The sequence below is a fragment of the Papio anubis genome, chromosome 12 (assembly GCF_008728515.1).
Source record: "Papio anubis isolate 15944 chromosome 12, Panubis1.0, whole genome shotgun sequence".
NCBI lineage: Eukaryota > Metazoa > Chordata > Mammalia > Primates > Cercopithecidae > Papio > Papio anubis.
The window spans coordinates 95,163,352-95,184,302 of record NC_044987.1 but is presented as its reverse complement, the minus strand read 5'-3'; the positions used below and the strand labels follow the sequence as shown (position 1 = coordinate 95,184,302).

General features: G+C 42.0%; 1 protein-coding gene across 4 annotated transcripts in view; it reads right to left on the bottom strand.

Moving 5' to 3' along the window:
* The window catches only part of TRIM44 (tripartite motif containing 44), a 190,262-nt gene that overhangs the window by 46,422 nt on the left and 122,889 nt on the right, over nt 1-20,951 (bottom strand). For 2 of the 4 annotated variants that reach the window (XR_637295.2, XM_003910031.4), the window contains one exon: nt 15,317-19,959. The exons of the other annotated variants lie outside the window; for them this stretch is intronic. Coding sequence is in view for 1 of the 2 variants with exons in the window: in XM_003910031.4 (XP_003910080.1) it covers nt 19,932-19,959 (28 nt within the window). In the remaining variant the exon portion in view is untranslated. Of the gene's footprint in view, nt 1-15,316; nt 19,960-20,951 lie in introns of those variants that run through there. 4 annotated transcript variants of the gene reach the window in all.

Below are 20,951 nucleotides of genomic sequence, written 5' to 3'. Positions count from 1 at the left end.
CTCTAGATTGCCCTGAGTGAGGACTGTGAGAGCCACTGAGGGTGTGTGCAATGTGACAGGCAGTGGGCTCCTGGAGGGGGAAAGAAAAAGAGCCAAAGGTAGGGATAAATTCTCTGTGTTGTTTCTCTCTTTGCCTTAGGGTGGGGCAGGCAAGAGTAGAGAGAGTGGTCCCCACATTGGCCCTGTTTGTAAAATGATATTCCAGTAGGAAGAGGGCCAGAGTCTGTGTAGATACTAAGAGCTACTGTTTATGGAGCATCTTTACATTTACAACTTTGGTCCAAACTCTTGCGAGGTAGGTTTTTACAGATGAGAAAACCAGTGCTTTGAGAAGCTCAGTAACCTCCTCAAGTGCCCCCAGTTGAAAGTGGCAGAATCTGCACTTGACCTCAGGTCTGGTTGCTTCCAGTGCCTGTGCTTTTAACCATGAGGCAACACTGTCTTCCCAGGTGAATTTTCTTAAAATATGGATCATTTCGAATTATTATTATTTGTATCATAACTCAGGAGCTGAGAGGGGTGGAGGTGGGTGGGTGAGAGATTTGTTCCATCTTTCTGTGTCTTTTGAGAGTGTAAGTATATAATACTTGACTTTGCACTATTGGCTGGCTGGGGTTAAGGCAAGGAGAGGGGGCCAAATTTCAGTGCCTTATATTTCTGACTTATTAACCTGATCAGAAGAGAAGGTCAAAGCTGTCAAGTGCAAAGCAGGTGTCCGTGGATTTCAATTATCTACCAGAACCCTCCACCTGCAACCCAGTCTGTGGCTATAATTAGGCCAGAAGATACAGGAAGGGGGAGGCTGCCTGAGCCTTGTCTGAGACTTTGTGTGTGTGTGCAGTGGGGGTGAATGGAGCTGCCACCCATTTATCAGTGTTACCGATTGTAAAATGCGCAGCTTTGCAATACTGCCTATGGACATGAACCAAAATTAAAGTCTTATTTAAAATATATGAGAGACTGATAGTCATTTAAATAGTTTAAAATAGTGCGAGATCCCACCAACTGCAAAATACTACCTTGTTGGGAGATCCAGTTCCACGAAAGAGTTATATCCTTGGTCCTGAGAGTATACTAGCTGCAGTCTTCTCACATCAGAGGAAAACTCATTCATTCACTCATTCGTTTGTCATTCCACAAACATCTACGGAATGTCTCCTATGGGCCAGGCACTGTGTTAGGTGCTGTGAGGATATCAGGATGAGATTGACTAAGATCTTTCCCTCATGAAGTCCCCAGGTCATTAAAGGAGATAAGACACACACAAAAGTGAACATAATTCTGGGTGGACATGAAGGATGGGTGAGCATTCCAGACAGAAAAAAATGGCCTGAGAAAAGATCTAGTTTGTAAAACCAACATACTTGGGACTGGGAAGAGCCTAGTTTGGCTTACAGAGAACAGGGGGAACAGAGGAATACAGAATGTAGCTCCTGGCAGGGAAGAAGTAGCTCCTTGTATCAGACCTGATTCCTTAAGATATGCAGATGTACAAGCCAGAAATAGGTCCCAAGAAGACCTAATGGTCAATAACAAGAGTTCAATGTGGATAAATTAAACCCCCCAGGAATGACACGAACTTGGGAATTGCCAAACCTAGGGCACAAGTGATGAGGTTGGAAGTTCAGCTGAAAGCCTGATATAGGCTGCAGATCCAGTGCATTTTGCGGACAGAAGTGGAATTCAACTCGGAGGTGGGCTGTGGAGGCTGGAAAGGATGTCACGGGTTGGAGGGGACAGTGACGGGCATTCTGAGCAGAGGGAATTGACTTAAGAAAGGTGAGGAGGAGGGAAGCAGAAGGTATGCGTGGGGTGGAATCCACTGGTTTCACCAGATCAAAGGGGTCCTGCTCTAACTTTCCCCACTCTGGACAAGTGGACAGATCAGTGAGCTGAAGGGGAGCCCAGGTTTTGGAGGCAGATATCTCTGGGTTTGGTTGAATTCCAGTTTGGTTATTTACTCTGTACCTCCCTCGGCCTCAGTTTCCCCATCTGCAAAAGGGCCTTAACAAGCCTTCCCTTGTGGGGGTGCTGTGAGGACCGCAGGGTCTTAGAGCTTTGGGAGCAAGTCGCAGTGAGTCTGTCTCAAGCTGCCTCCCCTTCTGCTCCGAAGCCCCAGGTTAGCTCCCTTATCAAACCACAGGAACAAATGTAGGCACCATCTGCGTAAACGGGAGAGGTGGTACTTTCTGGCGGGCTTTTGTAGGCATGACAAAACTTTCTAGAAGCCCCCGCAGGTCACATGCTCATTTCTGAACCACTCATGACCAAGAGGGTGGGACTTCCCTTACACGAATCAGGTCGGCGCCTGGAGGTGGGAGGTGGAGCCTGTTTCTGGAGGCCCCTGGGAGCAGGAATCCCTGCACCCAATCCTGCAAGAAGAGGGAGTAGACACGCAGTCGTTAGGCAGCCTGAAGGGCCTGTTCTAGAGGCAGTTTGCAAAATGCCGCACGTAGTAGGTTCTCAGTCCATGGGAACTCACCCTGTGGGGATTGGGCAGATTGCCACAGCCGGCTCTGGAGTGCTGGCGGCTACAGACAGGCAAGCTCAAGGTGCCTTTCCTTAATATTATCTAAGGTCATTAAACCTCTAAATAAAAGGGAGAAAATGGAGATTCTGAGACAACCCAAGCAGCTCAGAGTGATTGGTATCAAAATCATAATGTCTATAAAGTCCTTTTAAATCCGTATTGCATTTGACTTTTTTAAAAACCTGTAACGCTTCTCCCTATTCTCCAAGGTATAACAACATAGCCCTTTTTATTTAGTTCTCACAACCACGTTAAACTCTTCTGGGGGAAATGATAGTCTGTCCTGTTACCTCTTCTGTGCCACCTGGAGGGTCTTTGCACCTGGTGCCATAGTGATTGTGACCCTGGTAGGGGTCAGTCTAGTGAGGTAGAAATCAGTCCCTGCACTTCATAGTTGTTGCATTTGGGCAAGCTAGCCTCTCTGGGCCTCTTCTTTCATCTAGAAAAATAATAGTACCTAGCTCTTCAGGTTGTTATGTGATTAAAATAGTTTCGTTTTCTCTGACAGAGTGGCCTGTTGAAGATAAGGAGAATTTTTGAATCTGGGTAGATTGGATTCTTGCCACTTCCTGCTAGCTCATCAAAGAGCCAAACATAGAACAGGGCTATATGAAGTGAAGGAATGTGCACTCAAAAGCACGCATTCCATAATCTAAAGAAATTATAATATGATTATTCTATCATAGTAACAAGATATAAATAGATATTAATAACTAAAATCAGGTTAGTTGCTGAAAAAATACCATTCATAATAAGGTTGCATTATATAAATGTTTGCACATGTAAATGTCCTTTAATGTGCATGTACTTTAATTTAATTGCTGCATTTGGCATGGAAAATTGCCAGCTCTGCTACTACTAGTGGTGTGATCTCAGGCAACATTCTTTACCTCTTTGAGCCTCAATTTCATTGGCCATAAAATGAGACTAATTTTTTTTTTCTTGTGTTAAAGGACCACATGAGGTAATGTATGTAAAAAGACTGAAAACTGGAAAGCACAATAGTTTTCTTAGGTATTTCATCATTGTTGTAATTAATAGTCAGCCACAATGACAAGATATTCAAGGACAATGTAAAGATTTGAGCTTACAGTTTCAAATACCAACCTTAAGAATGATCCAGAAATACTAAACTCATGTGTTTTTTTGTTTTTTAAACTATGACTTCTATAAGTTGGAGACATTTGCTTTTTGAGACATTGTCTTTTTTATTATATAATCTTTAGTCCTCATGTCATCCTCTTTAGAGACCACACAGCAATTAGTGAATTGTTTCAGACAGAAATCTGGATGGTCCAAGATCCTGGATTAAGATAGCTCTCTTTATGAATGCATTTTCAGAGTAAACAGGAAAAGTATATTAAACCAAGCACTTCATTGTGGATAAGGAAAATCGATATCCTGTGGGTTGGGCTGTTTTTAGTCTTACTACAAAATGGATGCACTATTTATACCTGTTTTCTCCAGCCATGGCTATTAGCTCTTCAAGTTCACTCACTCAGCCACTACGATGAAGAGCCAGTCATTGTAGGTCAAAAGCAACTAATGTTAGACCCCTGCTGGCCTGGTCTGGCACTGCACCTGGGAACACAATCTCGTTATTAGTGGGGAAATTGGCTTACAAAAGCAAATTGCCGGGACGTCAAGGATTTGGTTTTGCCTCCCTTGATATCTAGGTGCCAATATGGGAGCAGGAAGAAAAGTAGGATTTGCCTTACAACGGAGAACTTCTTCAGGAGGAACTGGGGATTATAATGTCCCTTCAGGGCGGTTGGGGCTTGGATCAGCCTGCCCCACAAGCTCACTCTTCATTGCTAACAGCTTGTAGGCTAGCACTGAGCTTTTCCATGTGTTCACACTCATTGTTGGTTGCACTCTCCAACCTCTAGGGGGCGCAGAGGCGTTCGCCTCAGCTTTTGTTTTGTTTTGTTTTGTTTTGTTTTGTTTTGTTTTGAGACAGAATCTCACTCTGTCGCCCAGGCTGGAGGGGACTGTGGTGCGATCTCAGCTCGCTGCAACCTCCGCCTCCCGGGTTCACGTGATTCTCGTGCCTCCGCCTACCGAGTAGCTGGGATTATAGGCATAAGCCACCACGCCCAGCTAATTTTTGTATTTTTAGTAGAGATGGGGTTTTACCATGTTGGCCAGGCTGGTCTCCAACCCCCGGCATCAAGTGATCCACCTGCTTCAGCCTCCCAAAGTGTTGGAATTATAGGCGTGAGCCACCGCGCCTGGGCCTTCAGCTTTTTCATTCTGTTGTTCCAAGACAAAGAGCCGGGACTAGGAAAAGTCAAGGGCACGATAGAGCGCTCAATGATACACGTGATGCGGCTGCTACAATAGGAGTCGTCGTCTGTGGGTATAAAAAGCACCCAGAATTACAATGCTTTTCCTTCTTGTGATCTGTACTTTCTCCTCTTCTTTCGTGAAACTGGAATGAAATGGGGCCCAGGAAAAAGCACAGAGCAAGCCAGGGATAGCAAGAAGGACCCAAACAAAACAAGAGCCTCAAAGGGGCAAAGCTTTTGTTTTGGGGAAAGGGATCTCGATTAGTGCTCCTGTTTGGTAGAAATCAGACATAGCAGGAATGAGGTTAGGGAGTGGAGGAGTGGTAAGGGGCTTGGCTCCACTTCAACTCAGTGTTTTTGGTTAATATGAATAGGGAAACAATCCCTAAAGGATTGGGATTGGGGAATCATGAGAGATGGGAAAAATTCCACTTTTCTTTGCTTGAACATGGCCTAGCAGATGACCTTTTCTTCTCACAGTAGAGAACTCTAAGGAAGGTTAACAAAATCCAAAAGTTAGGGTTTTAACTCATTTGACCTACCCGACTGGCCCTATAACTTGAAGGTCACAGTTGTGAGATGGGGTTATACTGGGAACCAGGGTATCGTTCAACAATGTTCCTTGATCTCTTCCTCATTAGGGCTTGTGCCGCTTCAGAGTTTGGCTTCAGTGACACAAATCCACTCTTCCCAGTAAAAAAAAAAAAAAAAAAAAATCATCCTCATTAGCCTCCCAGAGAATGTTACGTGATTTCAGGAAGGAAAGCTGTGATTGCCAATCTGAACTTGGAGGCCTCAGTGATTTTCAGATGCACTGTTGGCTGGGCTGAGTCAGCAGAGACAAACCTACCCTTGATTTTCTAGAGAATATTCTTCTACAAGGACAGATTCTCAGACACTTAGCCCATCCCGTTAATGAATATTGAAGTCATTACCACATTTTTGCCCTTAAAAGCAATGTTACACGATCATTCTTACACAAAAAGTTTTGTACCTATGTCATATTTCTTTCAAGGAGATTTCTAAAAATGGGGTTGGATACCACCAAATTTCCCATCCAATAACCTGTTTCATTACTATACCAATTAAGTTATGATAATGATGCCAATATTGATAACTATTTCTTGATAACTTACTATGTGCCAGGCACTGTTTTAAGCACTTTTCACCCATTATCTCATTTGATCCTCTCATCGACCCAGTGTGACAAGTTCTATTATGGTCCCTATTTTAGAGATGAGGAAATGGAGGCAAAGGGCATATAAGTTACTTGTTTAAAGTGACTTAGTAAATGCCAGACCCAGGCATTCTGATCTAGAAGTTCATGCTCCTATTATTTCACTCAAAGAGAACTTACCTCTATTTCAAGAAAAGACAGCTTGGGCAAAAGGCAGCCACTGGGCTTAGTGAAGTTGGCCACTTCACCTGGGAAAGGGAGCGAACTAGAAACACTTAATTGGAAATGTTTTTATTGGAAATCTTGAGTCTTCATTAATAAAAGACTCAAGTTCAAGGTCACAAAAGGATTTCACTTCAGCTGTACCTAAGTAGCCTCTTTTTAAAATGCATAATTCAATCAACACAGTTCTACTTAACATCTGCCAAACAACTGGTTGAACTGATTTTTTTTTTCCAGTTAACTGGTTGTCTTGATGGTTCTGTCATGTTAGGCTGAGTATTGTGAAGTGAGATGGTGGGTTGATCCAATTCAAGGTCATACTTTGGTTGTGCATTCCTAAAAACAAAGTCACTTGATAGGTGTGAAACATCACAATAAGAACTGGGAGCCAGTCAGGCAATAGCTTTTTCCAGGCATGTTTGTTGTCCATGAGCTCTTCTAGATGAAGCTCCTTTATTCCTGGGAGAGGAGTAGGAGGAAGCTGAGGAAAGGGATGAGGAAGAGACAGAGGAAAGAGAGCTGTCCCAGTAAGTGGGGACATTTATTCTTTACCATTGCTAAATGCTCTTATCTTCTAGTGGGTCTAATAATCTCCTAAGAAAATACCACTCTTGTGTCTCTTCTAACTTGGAAGTTCATGAACTCTGTACGAGACAGCCGGTGACCACGTTGGGAGTGTTGTGATCTGGGTGTCACGCATACTTTCTAGATGAGGAGTGGGCTCCTCACTAAATCACCCGCCTGATCACCACACACAACATATGACCAGTTTGTTGGGGGAGGGGATTGTGGTGCTGCAAAACCCTCACTAATGAGATGGACAAAACTGCACTTCCAAGAACTCCTTTCAGGGAGGTAATTGTATGGGATTAGAATAAATAACTTGAAAGCCATTTGGAAGTGGGTGGGGTGAGACCCCAAAAAGGTTAGGCTGGAATAACAACAGATGGTCCCTAAATGGTCTTCTAAAAAGAGGGCCCGGGCTTTTGTTTCTGTGAGTGTGGTAAGCAGGTGGGGACACAAGACTCCAGCTCCCTACCCCACACCTGCCTCCATCCTCTCTAAATAGATGTTGACCTAAAATCTAAACAATAGCAGTTTGGAGGGGTGCCAAGTCATTATTCTTCCTGATATGCCCTATTTCCCTCTGGTGTTGTACACACACACCTGCTCTTACTATACCTCCCACTCCCATGTTGCTGCCTGTCACACACTGATACCCCGCAAGGCACCTGACGGTTCCTCTGATGCCTCAGGCTAACATTCCAGGGAAGGCATTTGAGAATGGTTCATGACCAGATAAAAATGGCCACCTTTAGTGGCCTTCCACCCCAGTTTCCCAGTCACCATTCATCTGAGTCAAGAGGCTTCCCATGCACAAGGCTTACTGAGCACCTGAATGCCCCGGTGCTCAGTATATCAATGCGGTAGAGATCTTAATCAAGCAGGTCAGTGCTGCTTTATTCTTTACCATCACTCAAGAGTATGACAATAGTAAGCCTGGAATGTAACCTGGAAGAGAACCAGGAGGGAGGGAGAGAAGAAGAAAGAGAGGAAGAGAGAGAGATAACTAGCTTGTCAGAGCTGCACCCCATGTTACCGACAGCACCACACTGACAAAGAAGCTTGCACTATGCTGAACATTAATGTCTGTGCAAGTCCTGAGACAGAGAATTGCAGCCTATCAAACGCTTCCCTTTAGGATCAAGGGAGAAACCTTGGGGTGTCTCCTAGAATGTTCTAATGTGGGCTCTTGAGTCAATAAACAGACATTCTCTTCTGGGATGCAGTGGTCAAATCTGGGTAAGAACTCACATTTCCCAATAGCCAGGTGACCTTAAGCAAATCCTTGAATCTCTTTGGGCCTTTGTTCTCTCAACAGTTAACTCAGGAAGAGTTAGATTCATCTCTAAATCAGTATTTCCTAAAATTGTTACACAGAACTGCCAGAAAACTAGAAAATTGTTATATGAAAGCTTTACAATGCATGCGAACATATTACAGGCTCCCAGAAATTCTACAGGAAAGAAACCTGTTTAACTTTCTTTGGCCCACTGTTTTGCTTCCCAGTTTATTTGACTGTGGTACATTATTTTTTCGTGGTGTATTAGTTCGTTCTTTCATTGCTATAAAGAAACACCTGAGACTGCATAATTTATAAAGAGGTTTAATTGGCTCATAGTTCTGCAGGCTGCACAGGAGGCATGATGCTGGCATCTGCTCAGTTTCTAGGGAGGCTTCAGGAAACTTACAATCATGGTGGAAGGCAAAGGGAGAGTGAGTACTTTACATGGCCAGAGCAGAAGGAAGGTTGGAGGAGGTGCCACATATTTTTAAACAACCAGATCTCACAAGAACTCACTATCATGACAACAAAGGGCGGATGTTGTTAAACCATGAGAAACCTCCCCCATGATCCAATCTTCCCACCAGGCTCCACTTCCAGCATTGGGGATTATATTTCAACATGAGATTTGGGTGGGGACACAGAGGCAAACCATATTGCATTTGGAGCAGTACTACTCTCCACAAAGTCTACATATGGATCCAGTTTTCCTTGTATAGCTTCCACACACATGCGTACACACCCACAGACACACACAAATGCTAACACACATGGAGAGAAAAAAGATGACTTGGGACTCTTAAAGGAACAATTTTCCTGTTACCACTGTCCCTTTTTACTTTGCTAAGATCTTACAGTGTTAGAGGTGGAAGAGAAAAGAGAGATCCTTCGATGTCTCTGACCCTACCCGTCATTTTAGGAGCATGTAGAAAGAGAACATGATGTGCCAAATGCCTCACAACTTGTCAGTGGCAGGGCAGGGATGGCAGTGAGGCTTCTCAACTCTCTTCCTTCTTCTCGTGGGAAAAGAAGGTGCCTTTTGGTGGTGCCACCTGCTTTGGACACTCATTCTGGGGTAGATGTAGCTAAAGGTATTTTTCAGTTTTCTGCATCAAGATATAATATCTGGAGTACCTCTGGATATGGACATTATCAAGATGTCAATCAGTTTAAGTCCATAAATTTGAACATCTACTCTGTCAGGCAACTTTGTCATCATTAGTAACATAGCAGCAAACAAATAATACAACCTTCAAAGAGTTATAGACATCAACCATATGAACAAGTAAATACATAGAGTAATTTGAGGTACTTACTGTTGATATGAAAAAGTACATGGGGATGTGGTACAGAGGGCTATGAAACAGCTGTGGGGAGCATCTAGAGGTGAGCAGAGCAGCTCAGTGAGGGGCAACCTGAAGGTGGCTCCATCTACTGAATCCCTAACAGGACTCCAGCACAACAGTCACAAGCTACCATTTCTAAGTGCTTACTATGTGTCAGGCACTGTACTAAGCCCTATAGACCATCTGCTCATTTAATTGTTCAGAATTAGTAAAGGACAAATCCAGTACTAAAATCAAGTCTGTCTGCTTCTAAAACCTAGTATCAAGAGCATGCTTGTCCCATTTTCCAAAGACAGAAGATGGCATGTTGCTTTTTTTTGTGAAGATGCAACACTAGGGTCAAGTGGTTCATAATGTTAACAGTTTCCTCCCTACAATTCAGTCTAAATTTTACTTTTCACTCCATTCCATTACTCTTAGGTCTACCCTCTAGAGACCCTTCTCTTCCCCAATTACACACACAAAATCAATTACATTGTATTATCTGATGCCAGTTGTGTTTATACCGTAGAAGGCAGAAAAGTGTTTTTATGAGTGGAGATTGTTTTTCCATTCTGTTCCTTCCCAGGGGGGATCTAAATACTCTTTCTGAAGTTAGACATTGTGTGTGGTTTTGGAGCTGAGTTGGGAAGAGGATGGATACACACCACACCTTATTTATTTTCTCTTCTGTGGAAGGGTCTCAGCGGTTTTTTTTCTCCCAAATTCAATCTCTTACTCTTGAAGAATGACCCAAGCTGAGAAATTTCCCAAACATCTGAAATCTGAGAATTTGTGCCTGGAATCCATGAGGCTCATGGTTTCCAGATGGAAAGGCCGGAAGAATAGGAGGCGGAGGAGTGAAGGCAGGGTGGAGGGACAAAAAGGAGGGGGAGCCTGAACTTTGGATCACTTGACTGCCTTATGAACTAGGCCAGGTCTCTTATTTGCTCTGCAAGTCTGCCATTTGACGATGGGCCAGGCCTGAAGATAGCAGTTTTGCATGTCCTCATGAGGCTGTTTCAGTGATTATTAGAAGTAAGTCATAGTGAAATTGTCTTTTTCTGAAAGCAGTGACTGAAAGCAAACAAGCCCATGACTTGGCTATTCAGAGGGGCATAAGCCCTCCAGATGGATTTTCTCATTGTCCCAGAAATGGCAAAAGACAGACCATTCTAGGAATCCTGGCTTCTTTATATCACTTAAATATACACGATGGCGGATCCCCCGGTGACCTAATTCTTCTTCCACGTCTTGTCCTCGTAATAGAGGTAAGAGAAAGCGATTAACAGGCAAGCTTGTTTGGAGTACATAACAGTCAAGTATAATTTGGTCACAAGTGGGCTAGGTGTACTCTCAGAGGAATGCCTTTATTTGATCAGACAGGTCAGAATCTTCCAGGGAAAATATTAATTTGGGGAAAATAGATCAGAACCTACTTGTTATCAAATGGGACATTGGCTTGAGTGTTGAGGAATACCCATTTTTATTGTTATCAGTGGTTTGTCATCCTCCCCCCCGAAACTACCCTACTGACACTCCCTATTGCCACTACTACCACCAAGTCAAAGAGCAATCTTGTTCCTCTATCATGGTTCTTCCTACTTAGAAGTTGAATTTCATACTAGGATATAGCCATCCAACTGGGTCTAAAAGGTCTCATAATGTGTGGAGAGAAACCAAATACAGAAAAGTTACTTCCAATTAACACCTCTAATCTCCAGATGTCCTAATAAAAACAGTGAGGCAGCAAATGGCCACCCTCAAGCTGGAGAACCATACTTCGACTCAGTGTTTTTAAGAGCCAGGGAAAGTAGCTAACCTCTTCTTAATTTGATCTCCTGGCCTGGGACATATAAATGTTTAACTACACTCTGGCTTAGGAAGGAAAGCAGAGGTGAACGTATCCTGTAGTGGCATGGCTTCAACAGAGCATTTGTCTCACCCTGAAATATAAAGGAGCAATGCCTGCCTCCTCAAGCTGAGCAGTGCCCAGAATTTATGAACTTCAAGTAAGATGTGAATCTGGGGCCCGAGCCAGGCATTATCATTGGGAAATGGTGGACAATTTCCCTCTCCCTCCCTCCTCGTTTTCCTACTGCTGATTGTACTGTTCAGAAGTGAATCACGACTTAATCCCCTCTGCTGTTAAGAATATTACAAAATGCTGGTTATAATGAAGTCACAAAAGTATTTACATAAAAGAAAAAAAAGACAGACAAAGAATGTTATATCAAGTGACCAAGCTCATCATTACCACCAGCAAAAAGATAGGTATGGAAAAATCCTTGCCTGGGTACCAAATGGGATGCAGCTGATTAATTTAGACCATCTCTATATATAGTCAACACGGCACATGTTTTTACAATCATGCAGTGTTGAAAGCAGTGCATCATGGGAGAAAAGACAGTTCCAGTCACATGCGTCTGGGTTTTTAAATCTTAGCGTCTTCAGATCAGGGCCAGGTTACCCCAGAGTGCTCAATAATCCATGAGAAATGAATCCTATCTTCGTTCCAGGGCTTAGTATAGGCATTACACCAGTTAGATGCAAGCAACTCTTTGATTGATGGCTCCAATATGGATTAAGGTCAAAAGTGGCCCTGGAGAGCAAATTCCCTAGTGAGGAATTGCCACATAACTTCATGTGTCTTTTGCTTCTGAATTCTTTCTTCTCCTAGAAACCACCAACCACAAGCTTTTCATGCTGGTATTATATCTACATAACGTTTATTCTTCTTACAGCAAAGAGCTGGAGAAATACAAGTGAGAATCTGTTATTACAGGTTAAAATGTGTTACACCCAACTTGTGCTGAGGGTCCAGTTTCTTTTTATTATCCTCCAATTTTGTTGAATGACTATTGCCTAAAATAAATGAGCAATCGACAGGGGCTTAGAAATAACAGGGATGCTTAAGTGACTTTTATGGGTAGCAGTATTTGTTGTAACATAATTTGATCTGTATTCTAGTTATTAGTTTTATTCATCACATTGGAAACTTGGCACTTCCATTGTTCATGCCATTATATGCAAAGCACTGTAGCATGAAAGTCACTTAGAAAGCTGTGAAAAAACCTCTCTAAACACCAGAGGCTCATGAAACAATAAGTTAGCTAGGGGGATATACATTGTTTGATGTAGCTAAATACTCTGGATGGTCAAGAGTTTATTCCTTTTAATTCCTAAAAGTTTTTTGTTTTTTTTTTAACCATTGGGATGTAAATATTTCTAAAATGTTTGATATACACATTTTTGCCTTCTAAGCATAGTTTTTTTTAATGTATGGTGCACAGGGTCATCATTTTAAATAGAATATTGTCCTGTGATACAGTGAGGCTCTTAAAGATTGAGATGTCTATAGACTGTTTTTGGCACTAAATAACCCATATATCAGGGCTTTTTCAGTTTTGCAGTCTACTCAAAATTTCCATCTTCTCTATTGCAGTCCTCCTTTTTCCTTCTTGTTTCCTCCAAAAGTCTGTTTCTCTCCTTTACATTTAGAAATATGTGTGAAGGAAAAGCAAATAGGTTCTGAGGAGGTGCTTGATGGCTAGATGTATGGCCTTTGTCTTATGCGTTTGCTTCATGGATTTATTTCAGTTGGTTGGAAGCCTTGTTTGCTTACTTCTTAATTCTCAGTCATTTTTGATGGGTTGAGCAGAGGTTCTAGATTTTTATAGCTCTGTCTCAGTTACTCATTGTCAAACCACTAGTTTAGATTTTGTGTTCAGGAAACAGGTGAAGCTATCAGGTGCCTAAGCCCTAGGTAAATGAGTTGCTATGAATCCTAAAATGTTGTGAAGGTTGTGGGCCATTTTTATAAGGCAAATGGTATGCTGTGGCCATGACAGCTGAACTCAGTAAGTAAACTTTAAAACAGATAAGCTCCTTTTGCTATTGTCCCTTTCCAAGAATATGAAGTTGGCCTGATGTCAAGCTGTTGGAGAGCCTTCAACATGTTTAATTAAATAACAGACTCAGTGTCAGAGCTGGCTGACTTTCAGGATTCTAAGGCTATAGCAAAAGAAAACATGGTTTTGCCTCTTGTTGATTTCCTTATTTATGGCCTTGGAATAAAGAAGGTGAAGCAAGTCTAATAGTCCTCTCTTCCAAAAGTACAGTTTCAGGCCAGAAGAAGATTTGACTGCTACCCTTAGATTTCTTTCCCTCACTGTACATTGCATTTTACAGGCTATACAAAGCAAGACCTTCTTTGCAAAAGGCAAACTCCTTTGCCCCGAAGCCATACTGTACATGCGTGGGGGTAGTTGTAGGGGGATAAGTGTTGTTATTCACCAATACAAGGTGGAATCAGTGCATCTAGGAGAGAAGAGATTAAGGAAAGACGCTGTGAAGTCTGCTAGACCTAGGTTTAAGTTCTGGCTTCCCACTTATTAGGGTGTAACCGTGGTCACAGTACTTAATTCTCTAAATTTGATTCCTGAGCAATAGAGTGGGGAATAATAGTATTGGTGCTGTTACTATTATGATAATGTGAAAGACAACAGGAGAGTGCCTGGCCCAGAGAAAGAGCTAAGTGACAGCTCTTATTATTAACAAAAATGAATGATTTAAACCTGGAGATTACAATATTTAACAAGCACAGACACTTACTGCAGCCTGTTATTGACTTCAAGCAGTCTTTTGCTTTGGTTCTATTTCTGTGATATCTTATCTTACTAGACTTTCTGTTGGGTGTCTCTTTAACTCTTGTGCCTTGTGAAGGCCAGGAGATATTCCAGACAAGCTGAAATTCTACCTTTTTATGAGTATAAAGGAAATGGGGCCATGTTGGACCAAACAAAGAGTAATAAAATAAAATAAGAGTTGTAGCTTTCAGAGGGAAAGATAAACAAAGAAAGGGCTGGGGCAGTGGATGTGGTGTTGAGATACTGGCACCAGGAAGCAGGGAAGAAAACCTCCGAACACATTGTGGTTTGTTAAAACACTGAAGACTCCTAAGTGCTACAGTGGCAGGCAATGCCACCCCACCAGGCAGCAGTGTTCTCCGCAACTGGGGAAGAGGAAGTAGGGCCTAATGATTGCTCCTGGAGACAGAGAGTCTGCTGTCCTGGGCTTTACCAGCCTGGCTTGTTGGGTGACCTTGAGTGACTTATCTCCCTAGCTTGCACAATTTTCTCAAGGTTCTCACATAGCTCCTAGCTAACTAAAAGGGTCTGATGAAGACAAATGCATTAAAAGAAAATTTAGAGGAGAGTCCACAAACTGTCCCTCCAGATACACCTGCTGGTGGGTTTTAGGATTTTTAAATGTTAAATGTTAATGCATTTAGGCAGGGCTTGGTATTTTCTAATTCACACAATATCTACCATCTTGAGTCTTCACATTTGGCTCCTGAAGGCCTCTGAGTATATGACTTCTGATTTCAGTGCAACCTCTGGTCCTTCAAACCAGATTGGAATTGCTTCATTTACAACTCATTCTATTTCTTCATCAATTACATGCAAATATGTATTTCTAAAGTTTCACAAAACAAAGATTTTGTTGGCCTAACTGTAATTTGCTCTAAAAGACATTTTTTTTTTCTAGAAAAGATGGCAAAAATTACAATTTGACCTTCCTTCTAGTTCATCCAAATTCTAAAACTTTAATGTTACTTGAAAACATAATTTGGCACCAAGTATTCTTTAGGTTATAATCTAAGTTGCTCATAAAATTTAATCTAGGCCTGGATCATTTTACTTTGAGGAGAAAACATATCACTAAATAATAATGATCTTAAGTCTGTTCTTTTGCCACTTCCCAGAGATCTCTCCTAAGGCACTCAGGGAAAGTCAGGAGTAAATTAGACTTCCACATCTAGTGACCAAAACACCATCATCTCCAGCATTACCACAGTGAAGTATGCAGATCGTCATAAATATTTACACCTTGCAGGGTCCTTTGTGCACAACTCTGAGAGACAAATGGCATTTCCAGTAATAGTTTATTGATTTCCAAATGCACAGGGGCGCCAAGTCCAAACATCCTGGGATAGCAGTAAATCTCTCTTACAAAATAATTTACAGTATGAAAATGATATACTGAAACATTAACTCAAACGTGTAATTCTGTTGAAAGATTCAGTGTTCCCTTGTTTAATGTAAAGGGTGGAAAGGGAAGATTCCTAAGGAAGGAATGTCACTGTGCACAGGAAAATAGGCAGAGGACAATGGATTCATTGGTTCTCCCCATTCATGCAGAGTGGCCTGTCACTGTAGAAAGACCGGTCAGGTTTAATCCTCATTGAGTATTAATCTGCTGTCCCCTCAAAGTCATATCAAGCCTAGTATGGGCTCCGTGGCTTTTTCTGCACCAATGTATCCGTAAGTGTCTTCACTTATTTTCATTTTTCTGCTCTGGACCTTGTTCTGCTGTTTCTGGTATGTTCTCAGTTCCAAATGATACTATCTTATCTTACCAGGCAGGCCTCCAGAATCAAGAACTGCCTGAGTCTTACGGTTTCTGGAATGGGACAGGGTAGGGGGTTTCATAAGCCCTGTTGGATAAAGGCAATAATAATGAGATTGAAGTCTCCCCTATGGGCCTTCTTTTTCTCCTAGGGCTGAGCTGGACTCAGTCCATAATGAGATTTTTTTAAACATAAAAATCTGATGTGATCAGCACACAGTAAACATGCAGTTAATTTTCTTATTGAGAAGCATGTATGGAACAGCCAATACATATAATGAATGTGGAATTTCAAGAATGGCAAGGGAGCATTTTCTACTTGGGGAGAGAGGACTTCCTAGACCCTGCCACTACTACAAGGTCATGAATTCTGCATTTGTGCCCTCAGGTCTAACTGGAGTAGTTAGACTCTCAGGTCACCAAAATGGCTGGGCATCCAAGTTTCCCATGTTATTAGACATCTTGGAGGAGGGCTGGAGTGCAAATTTCCTTCAGGGCTGTCACTTTGACTCAGTGCCTTAGCAGCTAACAACTTTTGCTAGGGAATTGCTCTTCTTGTAAGCAAGTACCTAAGCTCCAACTATATGGTGACACTTGTAATTAGGGCTGACAGAAATCTTTGAAGTAGTATGCAAGATAATGAAGGGGCTGCTTTGAGTTTTCCTTAGTTCTCAAATATTGTGTGTGTGTGTGGACATGTACGTATATACATATACACACATATCACACTTGTCATTTATATATAGGTACACACTCCCCCAACACACGCAAACCAGGAATTAGTAGGAGAGTCCAGATTCACTGGACTTTGAATTGCCACATCCTCACAGAGCACACTGGCCGCTAAGTTTACTAAAATATGAAGATTTCCTTTTCTACAGCAGTGAAGCTGCAGACAGTTGCAAATAAAGTTGAGTAGAAAGCAGAACACCCTTCACTTTTACTACTGCTGCAAAGTTCTATACCTTTGAAGGCCAAGAAACACTTTATTTATGGAAGATGGCATGAAAAAGGAAATGTTCTCCCAACTCCTGGGGGTGGGCTCAAGTCAGCAATGTGTACTTAAAGCATCGGCTAAAGGGGAGAAATAAGGCTACCTCAATGCCATTTCTGAGCCCTAACTATAACTGTCATTTTGAAAAAGATTCATAAATTGGGATGGTCAGCGCACAGTGGGAAAACCTGAAGCCTTTTTATCCTTCTGTTTTTAGGTGGACCACAGTGTGTGGTACAAAGTGCTTGTCCACAGAATTAGGGGGAGCTGGGTTCAAGATTTGGCTTGAGTATTTCCTAGCTGTGTAACTTGAAGCAAATGACTTCCATTCCCCATCTGTTTTACTATCTAAGAGACAGTTCAGGGCCTGGCTCATAGTTGTTCCTTAATACAAGTTATTTCCCTTCTTGGGCTGTCAGAGTGGAGACTCCAAGCACTTCTTGGGACTGTCCTGGATTTAATGATATCAAATCAAAGTCCCTCTCGGCATCCGGAAATTCAACATTTGAAAGGTAGCCAGAAATTGCTATGAGTATCTGACTGATTCTGGAAACATTCATTACCTGCCTCCCTTGGTGACTTCTCTTTAGGGGTTTCAGCAAACCCTGCAACCTGCAGCCAGGCAAGACACAATTCTGAGCTTTCTAAGTTTTACTGACCTGGCAGGAGGGAAGCCTCATCATGCTGGGGCTTAAGGCCAAGCAGCATGCTCCAGCTCTATGGGAAGGTGGTGCCACTGCAGGAAGCATCCTAGTTTCTTACATTGATAAATGCTGCCGGCAGGAACTTAGGAGCCTGGGCAAAAGCTGCTGCACTGTGTTTAATGCTTCCCTGGTTAAAGTTTTATCAGGTGCTGAAGACAGCAGGAGTCTGTAAAGCAACTCTGAAACCCTTTCTAAGTAACAGCAAAAGTGCTTTCCTTGAGGATCAGAGATAAGTTACTGAGACAGACTGGCACACATTTTTATATTTCCATTTATATCCACTGCATAAATACTTGAATTTCCCAAATACTGATTCAAAGTAATAACATATGATCAGATATGGAGAACCAATGATCTGTCCATTGCTAATATAAGGCTACTATTTGGAGATCAAACAGTGATTATTGGGGAAAGACAATACAAGCTTCCAAATCCTAAAATCTTTTTAATCTTCTGATACTTAAACTTTTTCAAGAGTGGCCACTGGTCCTTCTTTTAGGGTAGTTTTGTTGGATATGATTGGAGGTTGTAATTTAATGGTATGCCAAATTCTCCAGTCTTTGCAGAGACAGCTAAAGCACCAAAATTGTCTTAGCCATTTCTTGGCCACCAGTTTGAGAGAAAAATGCTTTTTTTTTTTAAACATCTCAAACTCCTCTCAGCCCCAATATCCTGGCATCTTTAGTGAGTTAGGACAATCCTAACTTAGAAGCATATATGCCTGGGAGCTTCCTGGCCTCAAAGGAATAAATCATTTCACAGCATTCACAGGACTGAAAAATAATATAAATAGGACTCTTATAGTAAACAAGTATTGTTTCTGTTTCAAAACCATCCTGCAAGCACAATAATCAGCTGGCCCTATAATAGGTACACAGGTCATAGGCAGGCAGGAAAAGGGATTTCCCCCAGTGCAGGCTCCTTTGGTTCTGCCTCAGAGGCACTAGAAGTCTAGGCCCTGGGTTAGCAGCAACCCAGAGTCTGCTTGGATATGGTTCCAGTTGTATTCTTCATATACCATAAAGGCAGAGGAGAGTGAACATATAACCCACTTGCAAATAATTACCTTTCAAGATTCCTATTTTTTATCTTAACAGTCTATGTGTATGAACATTTTATTCTATAATATAACTTTTATATAAAAATAGGTCATCTCCTGACTCCAAACCATTTGGTAAGTAAAACTGATGCTTCAAGAAGATGCAGGTTTTTAAGTTTGCAGTTTTACATTCCCCTAGCACATCCCTGCTTACTCGGGAGTACAAAGCTTGGTTGTAAGAAATTGTGATTTGGAAGTAGAGAAAAGCAAGGAAGTCCAACCTCAGGCATGTCTCTGTTACTAAGAGGAGAGCGAGATCCAGGGTGTGGGAGATGATCTGAAGGTCTGTGGGTGGGGAGTGCCACAGGAAGAAGGGTTCTGGTCTGAGGTAAAGGAGGTTATATCTATATGCTGGGAGATGAGCTGAATTCAGAACACATGGAGTGGCATCAATTCTCCCCATATTGCATTTAAGCCAAATTAGGCTAAAATGGGGGTAGGACTAGCAAAAACCTACAATGAAAATTCCCATTTGGTAATATACATTCCAGCCCTTCACGTTGTGACAAGCCCATAAAACCTGCAGAATTCACCCAAATAATTGTGGTTCTATTAGATCCTTTACTGACTATTTTGGAAATTCAAGCAATTTGAATTCAGAATTACTGATTTCAACTTTTAATCAGATTTCTTTGGTCCTTTTTTTTCCCCCTAAGGTCATTTCCGTTCCACCTCTTCAATCATTTTTTTTCATTTCCACAGCACTGAATTATGAATCTCAAGTCCTGGATAACTTCATATACTAAAAATATCTCTTCCTAATCTTTAACTCTTTCTCCAACACCTTTTTCCAGTCATCCACCTTAATTCATGGCACCACATTTTCACAAATGCCGAACTGGACTTTTAGGGACTGCCCATATGAGTCAATGTGGCCCTACCTTGCTCTCATTTATTTCATGCTTCAATATGAACAAAATTGGGTTTCTGTTAATAGGCAGGGAGAAAACTCTGACTTCCCTTCAAGATTATTCCAGATCCTTCCTAACAAAGCCATACTGTTTGGTAACACAATATTATGGGGGCTGACTTTCCTGAGTAAGTTCAAAGCAGCCACTGAGGGATTACCTGAAGGACCCTTCTTAATTGCTCCTGGTGGATCAAATGGGCTCTTTTCCTTGACCTACCACAACCAGAGGATGAGAAGCACACAGTCAGTAAGCATAAAACTGGTCATCCCTTGGAGAGATATGTGCCTGCTGTGGATCTGGGGACACATCTGGTGGAAGTACGTTTGTTGCTGAGCAGCTTTCACAGAAATCAGAAGCCGTTACATACACACTGTCACATACACACAAGGGGAGGGGATGATTTTCCACTGGGGGTAGCAAGCCTTCATGTGTCCTCTTCTTCACTGGCACCACTACAAAGGAAAAGGAGAACCAGGTGAGTTAAGATATCACAAGAAGGGAGGCAACCTAGTCTACTGGTTGGTAGCACAGACTTTATGTCAGACATACCTGGATTTTAAGTCTTAACTACCATGATTGACCAACATGGCCAAAGGCAAGTTACTTAGTTTCTCTAAATTCTGATTTATCTGGCCATAGGGGGATGATGATAAAACTTACTTTCTTGAGTTACTAGAGGATTAAATAAGAGAATACATATAAAATTCACAGTACCTGGTATATGGTTAAGTGAGCAGCTATTTAAAGGAGCAGGTGAGAGTCATCCTTTTAAACTTAACTGACAAAATAAATTGCTGGTAAAAATCAGGTGTGTGATTTCCTCTAAGCCTTAAGCCATTTATTGTTAGGAGAGAAAAAACAAGAAGCTACTATCATCTGCACTCTCAATGGCACTTTGCACTTGGAAAAAATCCAAGATTTCAACTCATGCCATAGGGACATATGCCACCTCGTCAGAGAAGGTACCCTACTAAGTAGGACTCCCTGGTGATTCTGTCTTACTTCTCTCATAGGCCTTATCACATTACATAATTTGTTTGCGATTTGCTCTTCTCTCTACCCATGACTAGAGCATACAAGAATAGCAATACTATTTATTAACTATGTATATCTAGCACTAGCACTGGACTAGGCACATGGAAGAGCTCAATAAATAATTGTTTTTAAAAAGGAAGTGAAATACAAACAACAGGAAGAAAGGGAGGGAGGGATGGACACGGTTGAGGGGACTGGTCAGTCATTACTGCCCTGGCCAGGTTATTCCAGATGTTAGAGATGTTTCAGTGACCAAAAAATGAGTTGTCAAGCCCCAGAGGCATGGCTAGTACCTCAGCTGCTCAGAGTTACAGCACCTCTGGCTTGGACCTGGGAGAGAACACTGTTGGTACAGGGACAGGGGCAAGGAGAAGGCAGAGCCTGAAAAAGCAGGAATGAGCACACTCAG